Below are 15,657 nucleotides of genomic sequence, written 5' to 3'. Positions count from 1 at the left end.
TCTGAGTATATTGTAATACATTGTGTATTATACAATAATCTCAGAGTCAGATTGAAGAAGAAGTATGATTTAAATCAATTAAATATAAGATTCTTATTCTTAACTGAGATAGGAATTAAATACTTAATAGACTTTCTATCAGAAACTCAAGCAGCTATAAGAAAATGACTGAATTCAGAAGTATCTGAATATGAAGAGATAAAGATTGATTAGATATAATCTGTTAAAACAGCTATATACTATCTTTTAATAATTTTATTTTGTTATAGTTTCTCTTTACTGTACTTATTCTTTCTGTTCTTTTCTATCTATTTAATGTGTTTATCTTTAAGACTATATTCTCTTTTTCTTTATCATGATGTTTTCAAATAGTTTCAAAGTATCAGAAGGTGTTGAAATACTGTAATTTATAAATAGTTTTTGTATTCTGAGCTGGAATTTTCTGATTTTGCATATCTGAAATTGGTAAATGTATAATAGTTGACTTTATAGATATAGGAAAAACCCTGACAACTAAAAGTTCTCAGGTAGATGTCATAGTCTCTGACTGTATACATCTATAATTAAATAATAATAATAATAATAATAATGTAAAGAACTATCTTTGTAAGTTCTGTAATTATTTACAGAATGATTGATATAATCTTCTTCTACATACAGAGATTACTATCAATGATTAAGATACTGTTTCAACAGATGTAAGCTTATTCTTTCTTACACAGAATTATCACATGAAGATGTTGAATTCTCTAGAGATCACACAGTTTACATCAAATCTCTGCAGTTTAATTTAGATTGCTGATAGTATAATAATAAAACTCTGAGATGCCTGTGACTCAGTAGAAGTCTTCATGATAAGTACTAAACAAGATTAAGAAGATTAAATCAATATTCACTGAGATCTTATTAAGCAATATAAGATAGAAGATCTGATGTGATTGAATCTTAAGAATAAATAAATTACACACTTATCTTATACACTGAATCATCACTATATTAAGTATAAAGTGATAGAAGTTCTAGACAGCTACAACTATTATCTTGACATATTATCAGAGATTTATAATGTCTTTTATACAAGCTTACTTTACTGTATTATCACTGATTCATTCTCTTCTCAACTGACTTCTGACTGACAGTTATCAGAGATTATAGAAGAAGATAATGAACTTGAATGAAAGATTGAAGATATTCTTAATAAGAGACTCTGCAGCTGTGACTGATAATATCTTGTGAAATAAGTCAGTTATAATTGTCTGATCTGAACTCTGAGCTCTGTATTATTCAAGACAGCAGCTCTTGACTGATGAGAACTAGACTGACTACTGAGATTATAAATTTCATATTTAATCTCATTTAATCTGATCTCATACATTTCTTGATGTGAATCCCGCTGAGACTAGTCATTAAAAAAACATGCAAAGTGACTATATATGAGATCTTAAAATGAAATCATGACTTGAAAAAAATGAGAAAGTGGTCTTATGTGGTCTCATTTAGTCTCATTCTTAGTATAAAGTTACTATTTTTAAACATTTTAAGGTTTTTTTTAGACTATTTTTAATTTTTTAAAAAGTAACACTTTTTGGTAACACTCAAATGAGATTTAAAGTCATTTAAAGCAATAAAAAGAATTTAAATTGAGAAGTGAAAATCATAATCTCATTTGAAAAATGTGATAAGAGTAGACAGTAAGTCTCACTGAGACAGTATGAAACTACTATTTAATGTTAAAACTGTGTAATGAAATCAGTTAAATTGATAATAAAATTATCAAATATTCTAATTCTGATCTCAGACATAATCACATAGTCAGTCTAATGAGAACTATGTATCTGTAACTCTATATTACTTCTGAAAAGAGAGAACTAATATAACAGACTACATCTGATAAATTATATAAACTATTTCATTACACTTTATAGATTTCACTGAAAGCTTCAATTCTCAGTCACTGATTCTTAGTTGAAAAACTCATGAAATTTCTATTCTTTCACTCTGAAGCTTTATTATATATACAGAATTTCTATTCTTCTGCTCTGAAGCTTTACTCTATATATATATAAATATATACTCTGATTACTGATTTTCATACTTTCTCTTTTTTCCTTCTTTAATATTTTTCACTTTTATATTATAAGATCTATATATTATATTAATCTATTTAGTGTAGACTTCTTACACAACTGATCTTATTACACAGTTTTAAAATTATATAGTAGTTTTATACTATCTCAGTAAGACTTACTGTCTACTCTTATTATACTTTTTAAATGAGATTATGATTTTCACTTCTTAATTTAAATTATTTTTATTGCTTTAAATGACTTTAAATCTCATTTGAGTATTATCAAAAAGCATTACTTTTTAAAAAATTAAAAATAGACTAAAAAAACTCTTAAAATGTCTAAAAATAGTAACTTTATATCAAGAATGAATCTAAATAAAATTAAATAAGATTACTTTCTTATTTTTTCTAAGTTATAATCTTATTTTAAGATTTGATATATAGTTACTTTGCATGTTTTTTTAATAATTAGTTTCAGTGAGATTCATATTAAGAAATGTATAAGATTAGATTAAATGAGATTAAATATGAAATTTATAGTCTCAGCAGCTAGTCTAGACATAACTTTGATAAGCAGTCTTAGTCACTTATCAAAGAATTGATTGAATATTTATATAGAGTAGATCTTAAGTATTTAATAGAATAAATTACTTAATTATAGTTGAGAATAAAGCTGATTTAATTATGTATGAAGAAGATTGAGATATGTTATATCTTTTGCAAAGAGCTGTTTTTTTTTTATACCTTTTATTAAGAGCTTCTAATGTCTTGCATTTTAAGAGCTTTCAATGCCTCGCATTTTGAGAGCTTTGTTGATCTTTGAATGCGAATTCTAGTCATTTAGCCCCGGTGGCCGAATGGTTAATGCGGCCACCCGGTAGCACCTTGGCGTGGGAAACCAAGGTGTGTGGGTTTGAAACCCGCAGGGGATACATTAAATCCGGAACTCAAGCACCTCAGGTTCCTAATAAATACAGAGGTGTACAAATCACTCCAACAAATCACTCTATGTTCCTGGGATGAGAAGTTATTATTGTATGTATTTAATTGTCACTTCTTTGTATTTCCTATGTTCTTGTTATCTTGGCATGGTCTCAACACCTGTATTTCCTCCTGTATAACCAACACTTGGCCTGTATTTAACATCACGCAAGGACTCATCATAAGCTCCGCTTGCATATGAGTATAATGGAAGAATAATAATAATAATAATAATCTAGTCATTTACTAGCCATTCTGTCAAGTCCTTATCTTGTCCACTGTTGTAGGAGACTCACAGAACCAACCCCTTTTTAAAGCATGTAGTTGATGGCGCGGGAGCGGCCAAGGGCCCATAACCTGATGGAGGTGGAAGGTTGGTTGATTGTACACTAATCTAGCCGCGCAGCATTCTATAGGTGTTTGGGTCACGTGGCCTCATATAGGGCATCCGGCCAACAAGAACCGAACCGCGCTTGCTTTCCTTATGTCATTGGGCGTCACCAACTTGTTGACATATTACGAGATAATACCCCATCTCCAAAGCAGAGCGTGCCATAACTAAACCCCTTCGCATCCCGATTCACGCGCCCGCTCTCCCAACCTTCTCCAATCACCAATCTAACACTTGTTCGCCCCTCTCAAGTAGGAGGCAAATCGCAAAGGAGTCACTGAAGAAATCGAGGGCCACACAATGTCCAGGGACAGAGGCGCAATGACACAAAGACTCCAGACTGGAGGAACCAATAGCCCCGGCACAATGGCACAGGTGGAGACGACAGTCCGACACCAACAGGGTCGGATAACAGGTCGGCTGAGGTTAAGGGCTGAGGCGAACACGGAGGTGGAAACAGAATCGGAGACGGGGACGGGTCAGGCTAGTAGGAGGGGTATACGCTGGGCGGAGGATGTGGTTGACAATGAGGAGCTGGGGAGGAAGAGTTCAAAGGGTATGTAAAATAAAATTACAATTGTTCGCTTTCCCCGTGTTGCAAACGGCGCCATTTTCTTTCTTTATTTTTTTTTTTTACAAGAGGAAAACAAGCCCTTAAGAACGGACGGATTTTCTATTCTTCGAGCTATTTTCCAACCGCATATCTTCTATCCACTCTAGTTCTTTGCCTCTCTACAAATGAATTTCCCTGCATAACCCACACGCCCATCGTTTCAATCCCTAGCTTCCCTCCCCTTGTTGTTGAACCCAGCCAAACAAGTCGCTAACTTCTCTATCAAGTCTGCTGCATCTTCCACAAAGCCCGCCCCGTAGGCGAAAGCAGCTCCGAATCCTCGTCAGACTCCTCTTCAGACTCCAGCGACAGTGACAGCGACGTCGACACCGGCGAAGCCAGAATGGCCAACGGCCGTGTTCCTGCTAACCGCATGCATCGTCACCGGTACAAGTGCCATAATCACAGCAACTCTCAGCACGACGGGCCTGCAGAACAGAAAGGAGGTGACGACGGCGATGGAGGAAGCGGCAGCGACAGCTGTTGCGATAGCGGTAGTGGTGATGCGAGCAAGCGCAGGCGGATACGGATACATCGTCAGCGTCGTCGCCCGCGACCAAATGCGTATGAGCGCATGCCGAAGAGTAGCTCTAAGAAAAAAGAATGAATAATGGCCGCCAACTGAAGGGAGGGCCAGAGAGCTAAGCGATAAGGATTTGGGGTGGGGGGGGGTTATACTCTAAGAAGATAGATTAATAAATAGCCTCCTATCCACCGACCAGTCACATATTCTTCTTATCCGCCCCACCACGATTGACCAGTGGATCCGTCTGGGCTTTCACATCTCTTTATTCTTTTTCCGGAATGAATTACGATATGCGTTGAGGATATTTTGGGCGGGCGATCACGCGCACATGCAGGCATACAAGCAACAAGCATTGGGAAAATGGCGTTTTTGCGATTTTGACTGGGAGCAAATATCTCCTCGTCTCCCCGCCCTTTCCATTCGTCTTTGAGCTTTTTGTTCATAGAAAAAGACCTTCCTTGGTGTTACCAAGGCGCAAGCGCATGACACAGCACATAGGTAATACATAGAGTCTGTTGAAAATACCAATATCTATGCCAGTCTGATGAAAAGCAGAACTCGTCAATGATTCTCTTTCTTTTTCCTCTGGCATAATGACACGTTGGATGGTTCTTGCGTGCTCGTTCCCGACAAACAATTTCTTATCGGGATTCACCTACTTTTCCATTTTTGCCTTGACCTCCCCTTCCAACTTTCAAGGGAGAGGTGCTCATGAAAAAGGCGAAGGAAAAGGGGGAGAAATACTTAAAAAGATTCAATTAACAAAATGAACAGTACAAGGCTGGCTGTAATGGGTATTATAAACTCTATAGGAACAAAAACCAACAGAAAAAGGCCCGTCCCCGAACTGCCTTCCCCTTCCCCAAATAGAGAAGAAACCAAAAAGGAATCCTATATAATCGTCATGTAACAGTACGCTTCACAACATCATACTCCGCCGCCTCGATGTGGCAAGTCGCTGCACCCTCCTAACCTCAGACGCGTCTTCCTGCGCTTCAAGAAAAGCGTCATAGTCGAATTCCGAAACGACCTTTGTGGCTCTTGGATTGGACGAAGAGATCGAAGAGGAAGAAGCATGCTGGTGGTAATCGTTACCCAGTTTGCTATTCACATTGAGCCTTGCCGATTCCAAGACAGCCTGGACATTCACGGCGTTTTCCTTTGCAAGGAGAGCAGAACTTTTGCTTCTACGTGACCTTGAGTTTGTTCCACCTGTAGTCGGATTGGAGGAGTGTCTTCGAGAAGAACGAGTGGAACCATTACCAGCACCAACACCTTGTTCATAGTCGACGGAGCTTTCAGCAGTGTCTCTTTCTCGATGACTTCGCCTTTTACTTCCTGCCATAAGAGTTGATATAGCCACACTTGACGTCGACTGGCCCGTTGCTGGAACAGTTACAAAATCGAATTTAGTTATGGAGAGTGTCCGGCGTTTCCTGTCGGCCGTGACATTAGAGGGCAACTCCATCATCAAATTTTGATCTTTCCCTTCTAGAGAAGTCGCGCATGAGTCATTATAGGCCATTGAAGATACGTCGAAATTATGGCTGCTTTCTTCACTGCACCTTTCCTTGGCCATGTCGAGATGAGACTTCGAGGATCGTCTGAAGCGAACATCACCGCTAACAGCATCTACAAGTTCCTTGGTAGGTCGCCGCATTTTATCCCTAAGATTTGGCTCCGCGTAGCTTATAGAACCTCGGGATCTGCGGGGTGGACGGGTCGTCCCAGCCGTGGGTAAGGGTGGCGTATCTCTGGCTTCTCGAAGAGTTTCCAAAGTGTATGTTGAAGCCTGTTCAGTGTCCCTGTTTTCCTCGACAGGGCCCCGTTCCTGCGCTAGATCAATATCCACAACGCCCTGTTTCGTTTGCTCAGTAGTAGGAACGTGAACTGTTCGCATTGATTTGTCAATGGCATTGTGGCTTCTATTCTTTGGTGGTTTAGGGTTAGGCTTTGGGATCTCCTTTTCCCAACCCCCAGCGCCTGGATTCTTTTTGGTAGGCGAGGAGGATCTTTGCTTGATATTTGTACTTTCTGTGAATCAACGCATTAGTCAAATTCTAGAAACAGAGGGCAGAGATGGTACATACTAGGCCCTAGGGCAGGCCGAACAGTAGTTCTTTCCACTCGCTGGCTTTCTGCCTTGTCCGCGTTGACTTTTGTTGGTGTCCCTTCAGGCTCTACGTCGGGATTTCTTGAGGTATAGGTAGATAACCCGGCTAATCGAGTGTAGTGGAAATCGTCATGGTCATTTAAGTCTTGTGACATCAAGTCTTCGTCGTCATCCCGTACACTAAGCTTGCGTTTGGATCCAGATTTTGAAATATGTATCGGCACAAATTCTTGCTCCTTGCTTTCCATTGCTTTGCTCCGGGGCGTACTATTTAGCAACGAACTATCCCTCTTCCTTCTCCTTGCCCCCAAGTTCGAAATGGACGGTGAGGGCTGAATTATATTTTCGTTGGCTCCAAAAATCATTGCAGGCTCTTCATCTGCGGAGGAGTCCACCGTGTTCGGGATTGTTAGAACTGGCGTGGAAATTATCTCAGGCGAATCGTTTTCTCCTCCCTCACTGCCTGCTAGATCGGCAAAATCCTCACTTCTGCACATTGTATTAGCATAACCATACCAAAAGAAAGTGTCAGTAACATAGTAAATCCTTACTCTAGCGTTAATCTGGGGTAAAATTTGTCTTCCACAATAGCGGGAAGCCGACCCTCATCCGTCACCTGTCGAGCAGCCTTCATTAGAGATCTCCGACGAGCCGCTTCCGGAGAAATTTGGAATTCTCCACCAATGGATCTTTGCCGTGACTTCCCAGCCAGACCTCTTCTCTGAGGTAATGAGCCCAAGTCTGCAATCAAGCTTCCAAATTCAGCCAGCTTTGCATCCAGTTTCGATTTTAGGTTATCGATTTCACAACCCAATTGTCCATCATGCTTGAACTTTTCAAGTTCTTGATTTGTAGCGATGACCTCCTCACGAAGGGAAGCATTTTCCGTAAGAAGGCGAGAGACTTCGGATTCTAGAGTGCGTATACGGAGAGATTGCATAGAGTTCGCACGCGCAATTTCGCGATTTTGCCGTATGAACCGACGTTTTACTAGCAAAGGATCCCAAGTTAGCAGAGGCTCTCTGGGTGCACATTAACCTAGGAAATTCAGCATACAAGATTCGACTGATTCCGCAGCAACGGGGATATCATTCAACCTCGCCATAGCGGCAAGCTACAAAGGGTCAATCGTCGAGTCAAAACTGGTATGACAGGGGTGGAACAGGAAGATGGTTGGGACATTAATTATAAGGTCTTGTTAGTTAAACAGATAATAATAAGCTTTGTGAAGTTCTTCTCCCAGAGTCCTGTCGTTGGTTTCGACTTCTATGTAGCTAGAGGTCGTTGGAAAAATGTTGGATAGATTTCCGACGGTTGTTGCGATGGCACAAAACAACAAGGAGCCCGCTTTGTTGACATTTGACCGGAAGCGGTTAGCTTGGTTGCTCCGACGAGCGTTGAAGCTAAAACACGTGCCTGGCATATGGTCACGTGCTGATATCGCTTATCCTTTATCGCGTCGTTCTTCCAAACGTCATTCCATTGATTTTATTATCTAGTTGCAGCACACCGGTCTGGTGACATTGTTTCTAAATAGCATGCTATAGACGATGTCCAGGCCAACAGCAGTGTTCTCCTCCACGGGGACTTCCTCCTCTCTTCGACAGTCTTCCATACACCCTCTTTCCTCCCAGCAATCGTCCCCTCTCGCAGCCCGAATAGCGTCCAAAAGACTCGAACTTGAAAACCTTAGACAACTCCGCGATGTGAGCGGCGCGTTGGCCTCGCAAATGGAGGCATTGGAGGAGAAGTTGAGTACCCTGAAGGACGGGACTGAAGGTTGGTTCCACGCATACATGGTTTTCAAACCAATTCGCCTCTTGAATGCTGAAAGCTTTTTGGCACATGCAAAAGCGCTAACCATCTGATGTCGATTAGCTGTCGCATGCGTTATGGCAAATTGGGGCAATGTCCTTAGTGCAATCAGCATGGCATCCAGTGAGTCCACTCAAACATACATTGATACAGAATATGCAGAGGCCAATTGTGGATATTTAGCCAAGGTAGCAGCTGCAAGTGAACGCGATCACGATGCGAAGGAAACCGAGAAAGACGAACAAAACACGCCCCCGCTGCCCTCGACACTGGTTCGGATCCCCGCTGAGCAGTCGGGCACATCGCGAACAACAGGAGAGGATCACCCAGCCAAAGCATGAGTACAGTTGATGAAATACAGTGATGACTTGCATTTTTATACCCTTGTACAATATTTCCTGTTCTTTCGGCATACACAGGTCATATATAGGCGTTTGATCTAGATAGACATAATTTAAAATGAAGAGGTAAATTGGTATAAGATAGCCAGGGCAATTGAAAAGGTTTTCCATATCTATTCTGTGCAAACGGAATACCGCTGCGGAAGTCCGCGATAAGCAATGAAAAAATAGTGCGACTTAAGACAATCATGGCTATTTATCCCCCCGCGGCCTCTGTCACATAAATATCATAAGGCGGGGGGTGGTTTCAGTCCTCCTAGCTGAGTTCGAGAACGAGATACCTTTATTTAAGCTTTGCGCTAGTGCGGGTCGCATACACCGCCGCGCCACACTAACCGCGGTTGCCGTATCAACAACAACCCAAGCCCGCAACCAACTCCCCCTAATCCTGTTGAAATCTCCAACACACATTGAATCTCCTTCCACAAGTCGTCCTGTCTCCTCATAGCCAACCTTCAATTGACATAAAAGCTACGGGAATTATTTGCGTAACCTCTTGTTAATCAGTGATTGCGGGTTACACAAACGGGCTGATCCACTGTCCAACACACACGCCCTACTAGATCAATCAAACACAATCGCGACTGGGAGATATACACCGTGAATTGGTCCTAATCCTAGATCTGTCCTTCACTGATCTAGCTCAACCCTTCCAGAATACAATCTAGCTCTATAATGCCTCGCGTCACACGCGCTGTCTCGCGCCGCAACAACACTCATGATATAAAGGACCCTATAAATCCACCCCATACGTCGTTAATTGAAGCTTCGAATAGTACATCAACATTTCCCAGTACACGGAGAGCTCTTGAAGAAACAACTGGTAACCACGACCATACTCAAATCTCGCCTGAGAACATTTCGATCGCTTCAAAGTCAAAACGGGAAAAAGAGGAGATTACCAGAAATAACCCGACAAGAAGAGTAACAGGTATACAGTTAAAAAGATCTCGAAGTATAAGGGACCTAATAAACCCGGAAGAACTTGGGATAAAGGTATTTCGGAATACATTGTTGGGTGACGTTGATAGACACGGCGAGCAAACCCCGCCTACTCGGACTGGTAACAACCGCACGGTGGATAGTCAACGAGGACAAAAAGGCGGGTAAACTTGAGTTTTGTTGGTTCCTATGTCCCTTTCTTATGTTTTTGGTTTCTTTGACGATTGGGGATGTTAGATTAAACATACTAACATATGTCTTCAACAGATATAATAACCCCAGATCCAATGTCCCAGGTCATAGAGGAACAAGTTTCCCCTAAATCGCAGCCTCTACAGCTAGTTCCATCGCAGATTACCCAGACTCCACGATTCGATCCGGAATTGCATAAAAGTCCGGTAAAGGAGGAATTAGCTGACGAAGACGAAGATTCTTTCCTGCAATCTATACGTCCAGCTTTCAAATCAAACAGCAATGACAAATGGGCCAATCCTGAGACACGATCCGTGTCATCCACGTCTCATGCTCAAGCTAGAAATTACCAGGATATCGTAGACCCCTTGGATGCCATAGATGCCCTTGAAGATGCCCTTGAACAGATTGGACAGGCCCTGCCTGTCGTGGAAGAGCACGGGCTCGACTCTCCTCTGAGAGCAGGCACTCCAGCTGATGGAATCCGTTCATCACGAAGAAACAATACAAGCATAGCTTCCAAGAAGCCCAATGCAGCAATCCAGCACCAACGCAGCGAGGATGAACAGAGGTCGCGACCTAGAGAAGCAAAGCTCTCTCAACGTCCTTCACTGTCTATGAAAACTAGGCAATCATCCGTCGCTGCCGCGCTTTCAACGAAGAACTCTGATCGGCCTGTCAGCAAACCCGCCCGTTCAGCATCAACCGATTCTAGACCAGGTCCTATTCGTGCAACCATATCCAGGAAAAGCAGCCATCCCAACTTACCTTCGGATACCATGCCAACACTGACATCTCGGACAACTAAGGCCCGCCCCAATTCCACCGCCATTAATAGTATATTAAAACCTAGATTTACGCCATCTAAATCTACCAAACCGCCCACACGCCCAACATTTGAATTGCCAGGGGAGGCCATATCAAGGCGCCAGAAAGCGCAACGTGAAGAGCGCCTGAAGCGGGAAGAGGAAGAGCTACAGCGAAGGCGAGAGTTTAAGGCGAGGGCGTTGCGAAACTACTCTACACCGTCCTTGCCTGTGAAGGAAACAGTTGCAAGCCGGAGTCGCGCGACGCTCAATGCAGAGGAAGCACAACAAAACATAAACACCCTAGCTAAAAACCCCAGAAGGTCCGCATCACTTCAGTCACGGAGGTCCAGTGCGCTGGCGTCTACCAGAACCAGCTCCTTGCGCAGTGCTGTGACAAGGAACGCCGCGTCCAGTCACACACAACCAGACACAACGGACACCCCGGCTACCCCAGCACGCCTTGCGAAGCTCAACACTAGACACAAAGATTTAGACTCCAACAGACCACCCCCCAGGGACCAAGACAACCCCAACCCCAGCGAGACCTCGCCAGTATCTTCATCTTCCAACAACAATAACAACAACAACCTAACCACCCCAACCACTACTACCACCTCGACCTCGACCCAGAAAATGATAGATGGCACACTATCCGTGCAAAGGTCGCGTGGGAAAGAGATATTTGCGCGAGATCGGATCCACGAAATCGAACGGGACCGCGAGCGGCGAGAGAAGGAGGAGGCAGCGAAGCGAGCCCGGACTGAAGCGGCGGAGCGGGGTCGGTTGGCTAGCCGCGAGTGGGCGGAGAAACAGAAGTTGAAGCTGAAGCTGGCTAGGAAGAGTCAGACGGATTTGGCAATGGGATGAGAAGGGTTGATTGATTCGGGGATTCGGAGATTGGGGTATTGATAGATGGATTGAGATACGGAGTTTCCAATAGGAGTTTTGGGCGCAGGAGAGGAGATAACTGGGAGTAGGGGTATTGCTTTTATTTATGACTACTGCTGCTGCTGCTGTTTTCCGGATACCTTTCCGTGTTCTGTGTTTTGCATTCTACGTGATTTTTTATTTTTTATTTTTTTTTATTTTTATTTTTTCTTTTTTGTTTTTCTTTTTTTTTCTTTCTTTTTTTTTTTTTTTCTTTTTTTTTTTTTTTGCATTATAGTTTTCTGCACTTGGCAACAACAATTATCTATTTATTTATCTGCTAGACGGCTTGTAAAACTATCATCGGCCCGGACTCGATCATACTCGATCATACGATCCCTCAGCCCAATGTGTCGAGATTTTTTGTCTATTTTTTTCGCCTCTCGCCTGTCATCTCGCCAGGAAGCAAGTAAGTTAGTTCAGTTAGCGGGTCCGATCAGATCATTGGAAGCCACATACGTCATGCGTCACTGCCGGGATGGATGGAATCTCTTCTCTTTGCTCGATGATGGTTGTGGTTGTCCGTGTGATGGGTATGATAAAAAAAAAATTTTTAATTTTTTTTCCGGCGCGGGGAGGAGGTGGTGGGCGGGGAACGCGTGGCGCAACTGGCATAAAAAAATAAATAAAGTGAAAAGTAAACTAAAGTAAAAAATAAAATAAAATAGAAATCTGAGACTCGCAATAAGTCGTAACTCCTCCATAACATACCATACCATAGTGAGAGTATGTGCATGGCAATAATGGCATGGTATGGGGCACAATAATTTAATTACATAGATAAAATAATAACCAACCCTTTCCTTTCCCCCCCACGGCGGAGAATATACACTGTTATATCAACTCAAAATTCAATTCATAGTTACCAGACAGCCTTACATAACTTCCTTCCTTACATCCCCTTCCCCTACGGTACCTGCATAAACCCGGCTATTATATTATTGCATGTATGTAATAATGTACAGTACATGTCATGTACTCACTCACACCCGCGACACCCGCGCCAGATTTCCTTGCAATGGGGTTTTCTTTTTTTCTTTTATATATATATATATATATATATATATGGCGTACTCGTCTCGGACTGGACCGGACTGGACGGGGACGTAGTTTGTGGCCCGGTAGAAAAAACGTAGGTTTCTAACAACATACGAGCAATCCCCCTTGATGACGTAACGAGGCCGGCATGACTCAGATTGATCACATATTTCAATCTATAACAGATTTTACAGCTTTTAACTGAGTGAGTATATGTAAAATAATTTGTATATTATAGAGAGATATATAATATTAAATAATGATGAATTTTTTGACGCTTAATATTAATATCGTAGTGATAGTATCATTGCAGTGAGATGAGCTTAACATGATTAATTAGTGTATGTAAAACTCATTCATTTTCATTCCATCTCATTTATAGCATTGTATCACTATGTCTGTTTCATCAGTTGATGAACACTTAATATATATATGAAATAATGTGATTTCTCATTTTTCTCTTGGCTTCTTCTATTCATTTCCGTCAAAACCTTCTTTTGTGTGTATGCGTCTGTGTGCCCAACCCGCGCGATGTGATGTGATGTATGAAAATGGAAAAAAAAAAAAAAAAAAAAAAAAAAAAAAACAATGCGAATGATATTTTTGATCTTTTCAAACGTCAAGTTAAAAAAATAGGAAAAGGGAAAAAGGAAATAGGATGCAAAGAAGAGAGGATAGGATAGTATAGTATAGTATAGTATAGTATAGTGATGTATAAAAAGACAAGGCAAGAAAAGAAAGTTAAGAGGAAGCTGATAAAAAAGGAACAAAAGGAAAGGAGACATGTGCATAATGTATGTTCAGCTGTGTGTAGCATGAGTGGAAAAGAGTCATTGGGATGTTTCTTTCTTTCTTTCTTTCTTCTTCTTTTAAATATATTTTTGTTCAAGTGCAGAGATGTCGGATGGAAAGGCAAAGTCTTCGGTGGTTTCTTCTTGTTTCCCTTTCCTTCCCTCAATCACTCTCGAATATATTTTCATGGACGCTTTTTTTTTTAGGTCGTTCGCTTTGTGGGGTATATATAGTTTTGTCACTCTTTGTTTTGGTGGGTAAATAATAGCGAAAAAAAAACGCCAGTTCAAAATGCTGCAAAATATGCTTCCGACGCAGAGAAAAGAGTTTCCATCCAAGTTTTGGTTTCGTGGTAGTGTTTTCATGCTCAACCGACACCCCTCAAAGGTTTTTTTGACTCCGCAGACCCAGAAAGTTCGTAGATGTGGTGGTGGCATATATATATATATAATGTATATTTTTTAGGAAAAGGGAAAAGTGGTCATGTATAATCGAGTTAAACGACATTGGTTCGAAAGTATTGCCGTTCTTGTAACAGAGAGAGGGGAGGGGAGGGTGGGGTTGGGTTGGGTCGTAATTGTTGCTCCGTATGGTAAGGAACCATCACGAGGCTGTTCGTCGTCGCTTCCAGTCTCGGACTTTGTCGAAACTACCAGAGTAGTTTTCCAATTCACTTCTCGCTTGACCGGACAGGGAGGAGGAATTCGAGGAGACGCTGTGGAGGGAGGAGAGGGAGGTTTGTGAGGAGGAGGGCGAGAGACGTTGTCGGGAAGCAGATGGCATGGATGGAGTCGAAGAAGAAGAAGAAGAAGAAGAAGAACCGGGGAACTTGTAACCGCTGAAGTCAATGGCGGGACCGAGATATAGAGCTGATGGCTGTTGATGTTGATGTTGATGTTGATATCCTTGAGCGGTCCAGGGACTCGCTACTGGTGTAGTGGTGGTGGGGGACGAAGGTTCTGAATCCGCCGCTGTGGTGGCACAGCCGTCCATCTCTGCTAATCGACAAGCCTGGGAGCAGTATGCCCCTCCCAGCGTCTGTCTATCGCAGACCAGACAGAAGTCTAGTGACCAGGCAGTTGCCATTGTGAGATGTTGCAGTGAAGCGTCGAATTGCGAGCCAGAGGCAGGCTACTTTTGTTCGTTCACTATGGCTAGAGTTTGTTGTATGCTGGTATATATATATATATATATATATATATATATATAAATATATATATATATATAAATATATATGGAGAGAGAGAGAGAGGGAGATGTGATAAGACGTTTCGAATAGCAGGTTCAGGTGGTAGGTATTAGATTCGAAGGACAGACGACGGAAGAACGTGATTTAAAGGGCTGATGGCGTGAGTCACGGGCCGGGAAGATGACGATGATGATTGAGGAGAGATGGATGATGTGATGCACGGATGCTGGTCGAAGGTTTTGTTTGGTTTTAAGGTGCAACGAAGGGATCTGGTTGCGGCGGGGCGGAGTGGGACCGTGTTGGGAGGGCAGAAGGCGGCAAGAACCGGGAGAGGAGACCAGGAAGAGGAGAGCGAGCGGTCGAGGGAAGCTGGAAACCGACGGGAAGAAGGGAGTAGAAAGAAGGATAGATAGCGATATAAGGAGAGTACAGAGTAGAAGCAGAGTTATATGGAGTGATCGTTAAAGAAGAAGAAGAATAAATAAAATAGTCAAGACAAAGAGAAGGGGCGTGGCATGGATTTAAGTCTGCTCAGAACAAGCACACAGACAGACCATATATAACCACTCAACAACAACTATGTGTCAGTGAAAAAAAGAAAGAATTTTATTATTTTTTTTTTTTTTAAAAAAAAAAGGAACTTAATAGCAACGACTCCATACATATAACTAATAATAATATATTCACAGACAGACAGACACAAACAGGCAGGGCACCCAAAGCGGGCAAGGGCCAAGGGACAAGGGAACAAGCGAACAAGGGTCTGCGTATTTTTTCATTTTCTAAATAAGAAAGGGGAAGCTGACGCTAGCCAACTAGCTGCAGGCAAAAGAAAAGGAAAAAAAAAAAAAAACCCTTGG

General features: G+C 42.0%; 5 protein-coding genes across 7 annotated transcripts; 3 read left to right on the top strand and 2 right to left on the bottom strand.

Moving 5' to 3' along the window:
- Positions 1–3,383: 3,383 nt before the first annotated feature.
- BDBG_09547 (uncharacterized protein) lies at positions 3,384–7,934 on the top strand. The gene is made up of 2 exons (XM_002620058.2): positions 3,384–3,996; positions 4,281–7,934. The coding sequence occupies exons 1-2, from the start codon at positions 3,741–3,743 to the stop codon at positions 4,658–4,660; spliced, it is 636 nt and encodes a 211-aa protein (XP_002620104.1). The 5' UTR covers positions 3,384–3,740; the 3' UTR covers positions 4,661–7,934.
- On the bottom strand, positions 5,499–7,797 carry BDBG_09546 (shugoshin C terminal domain-containing protein; the record flags this gene model as incomplete). Its single annotated transcript, XM_002620057.1, has 4 exons — positions 5,499–6,613; positions 6,670–7,181; positions 7,244–7,682; positions 7,749–7,797. 4 exons carry the CDS (start codon positions 7,795–7,797, stop codon positions 5,499–5,501), a joined length of 2,115 nt encoding a protein of 704 aa, XP_002620103.1.
- Positions 7,935–8,180: 246 nt separating the features above from the next.
- BDBG_09545 (uncharacterized protein) lies at positions 8,181–9,221 on the top strand. The gene is made up of 3 exons (XM_002620056.2): positions 8,181–8,471; positions 8,571–8,630; positions 8,691–9,221. Exons 1-3 carry the CDS (start codon positions 8,243–8,245, stop codon positions 8,846–8,848), a joined length of 447 nt encoding a protein of 148 aa, XP_002620102.1. The 5' UTR covers positions 8,181–8,242; the 3' UTR covers positions 8,849–9,221.
- A 53-nt stretch (positions 9,222–9,274) lies between these two features.
- Positions 9,275–12,409, top strand: BDBG_09544. Of its 3 annotated transcripts, none has more exons than XM_031724059.1 (2): positions 9,275–10,010; positions 10,118–12,409. In XM_031724059.1, the coding sequence occupies exons 1-2, from the start codon at positions 9,584–9,586 to the stop codon at positions 11,716–11,718; spliced, it is 2,028 nt and encodes a 675-aa protein (XP_031581520.1). In that variant the 5' UTR covers positions 9,275–9,583; the 3' UTR covers positions 11,719–12,409. The 3 variants fall into 3 exon arrangements, with proteins under 3 accessions (XP_031581520.1, XP_031581521.1, XP_031581522.1); XM_031724060.1 differs by having other exon boundaries at positions 9,276–10,033; XM_031724061.1 differs by having other exon boundaries at positions 9,291–10,029; positions 10,118–12,304.
- Positions 12,410–12,960: 551 nt separating this feature from the next.
- Positions 12,961–15,650, bottom strand: BDBG_09543 (uncharacterized protein). The gene has a single exon (XM_002620054.2). The coding sequence runs from the start codon at positions 14,692–14,694 to the stop codon at positions 14,212–14,214; it is 483 nt and encodes a 160-aa protein (XP_002620100.1). The 5' UTR covers positions 14,695–15,650; the 3' UTR covers positions 12,961–14,211.
- Positions 15,651–15,657: the final 7 nt, after the last annotated feature.

The sequence above is a fragment of the Blastomyces gilchristii genome (genome assembly GCF_000003855.2).
Source record: "Blastomyces gilchristii SLH14081 genomic scaffold supercont1.56, whole genome shotgun sequence".
Classification (NCBI taxonomy): Eukaryota; Fungi; Ascomycota; class Eurotiomycetes; order Onygenales; family Ajellomycetaceae; genus Blastomyces; species Blastomyces gilchristii.
The sequence above is the reverse complement of the archived record's forward strand: the minus strand, read 5'-3'. Positions and strand labels throughout refer to the sequence as shown.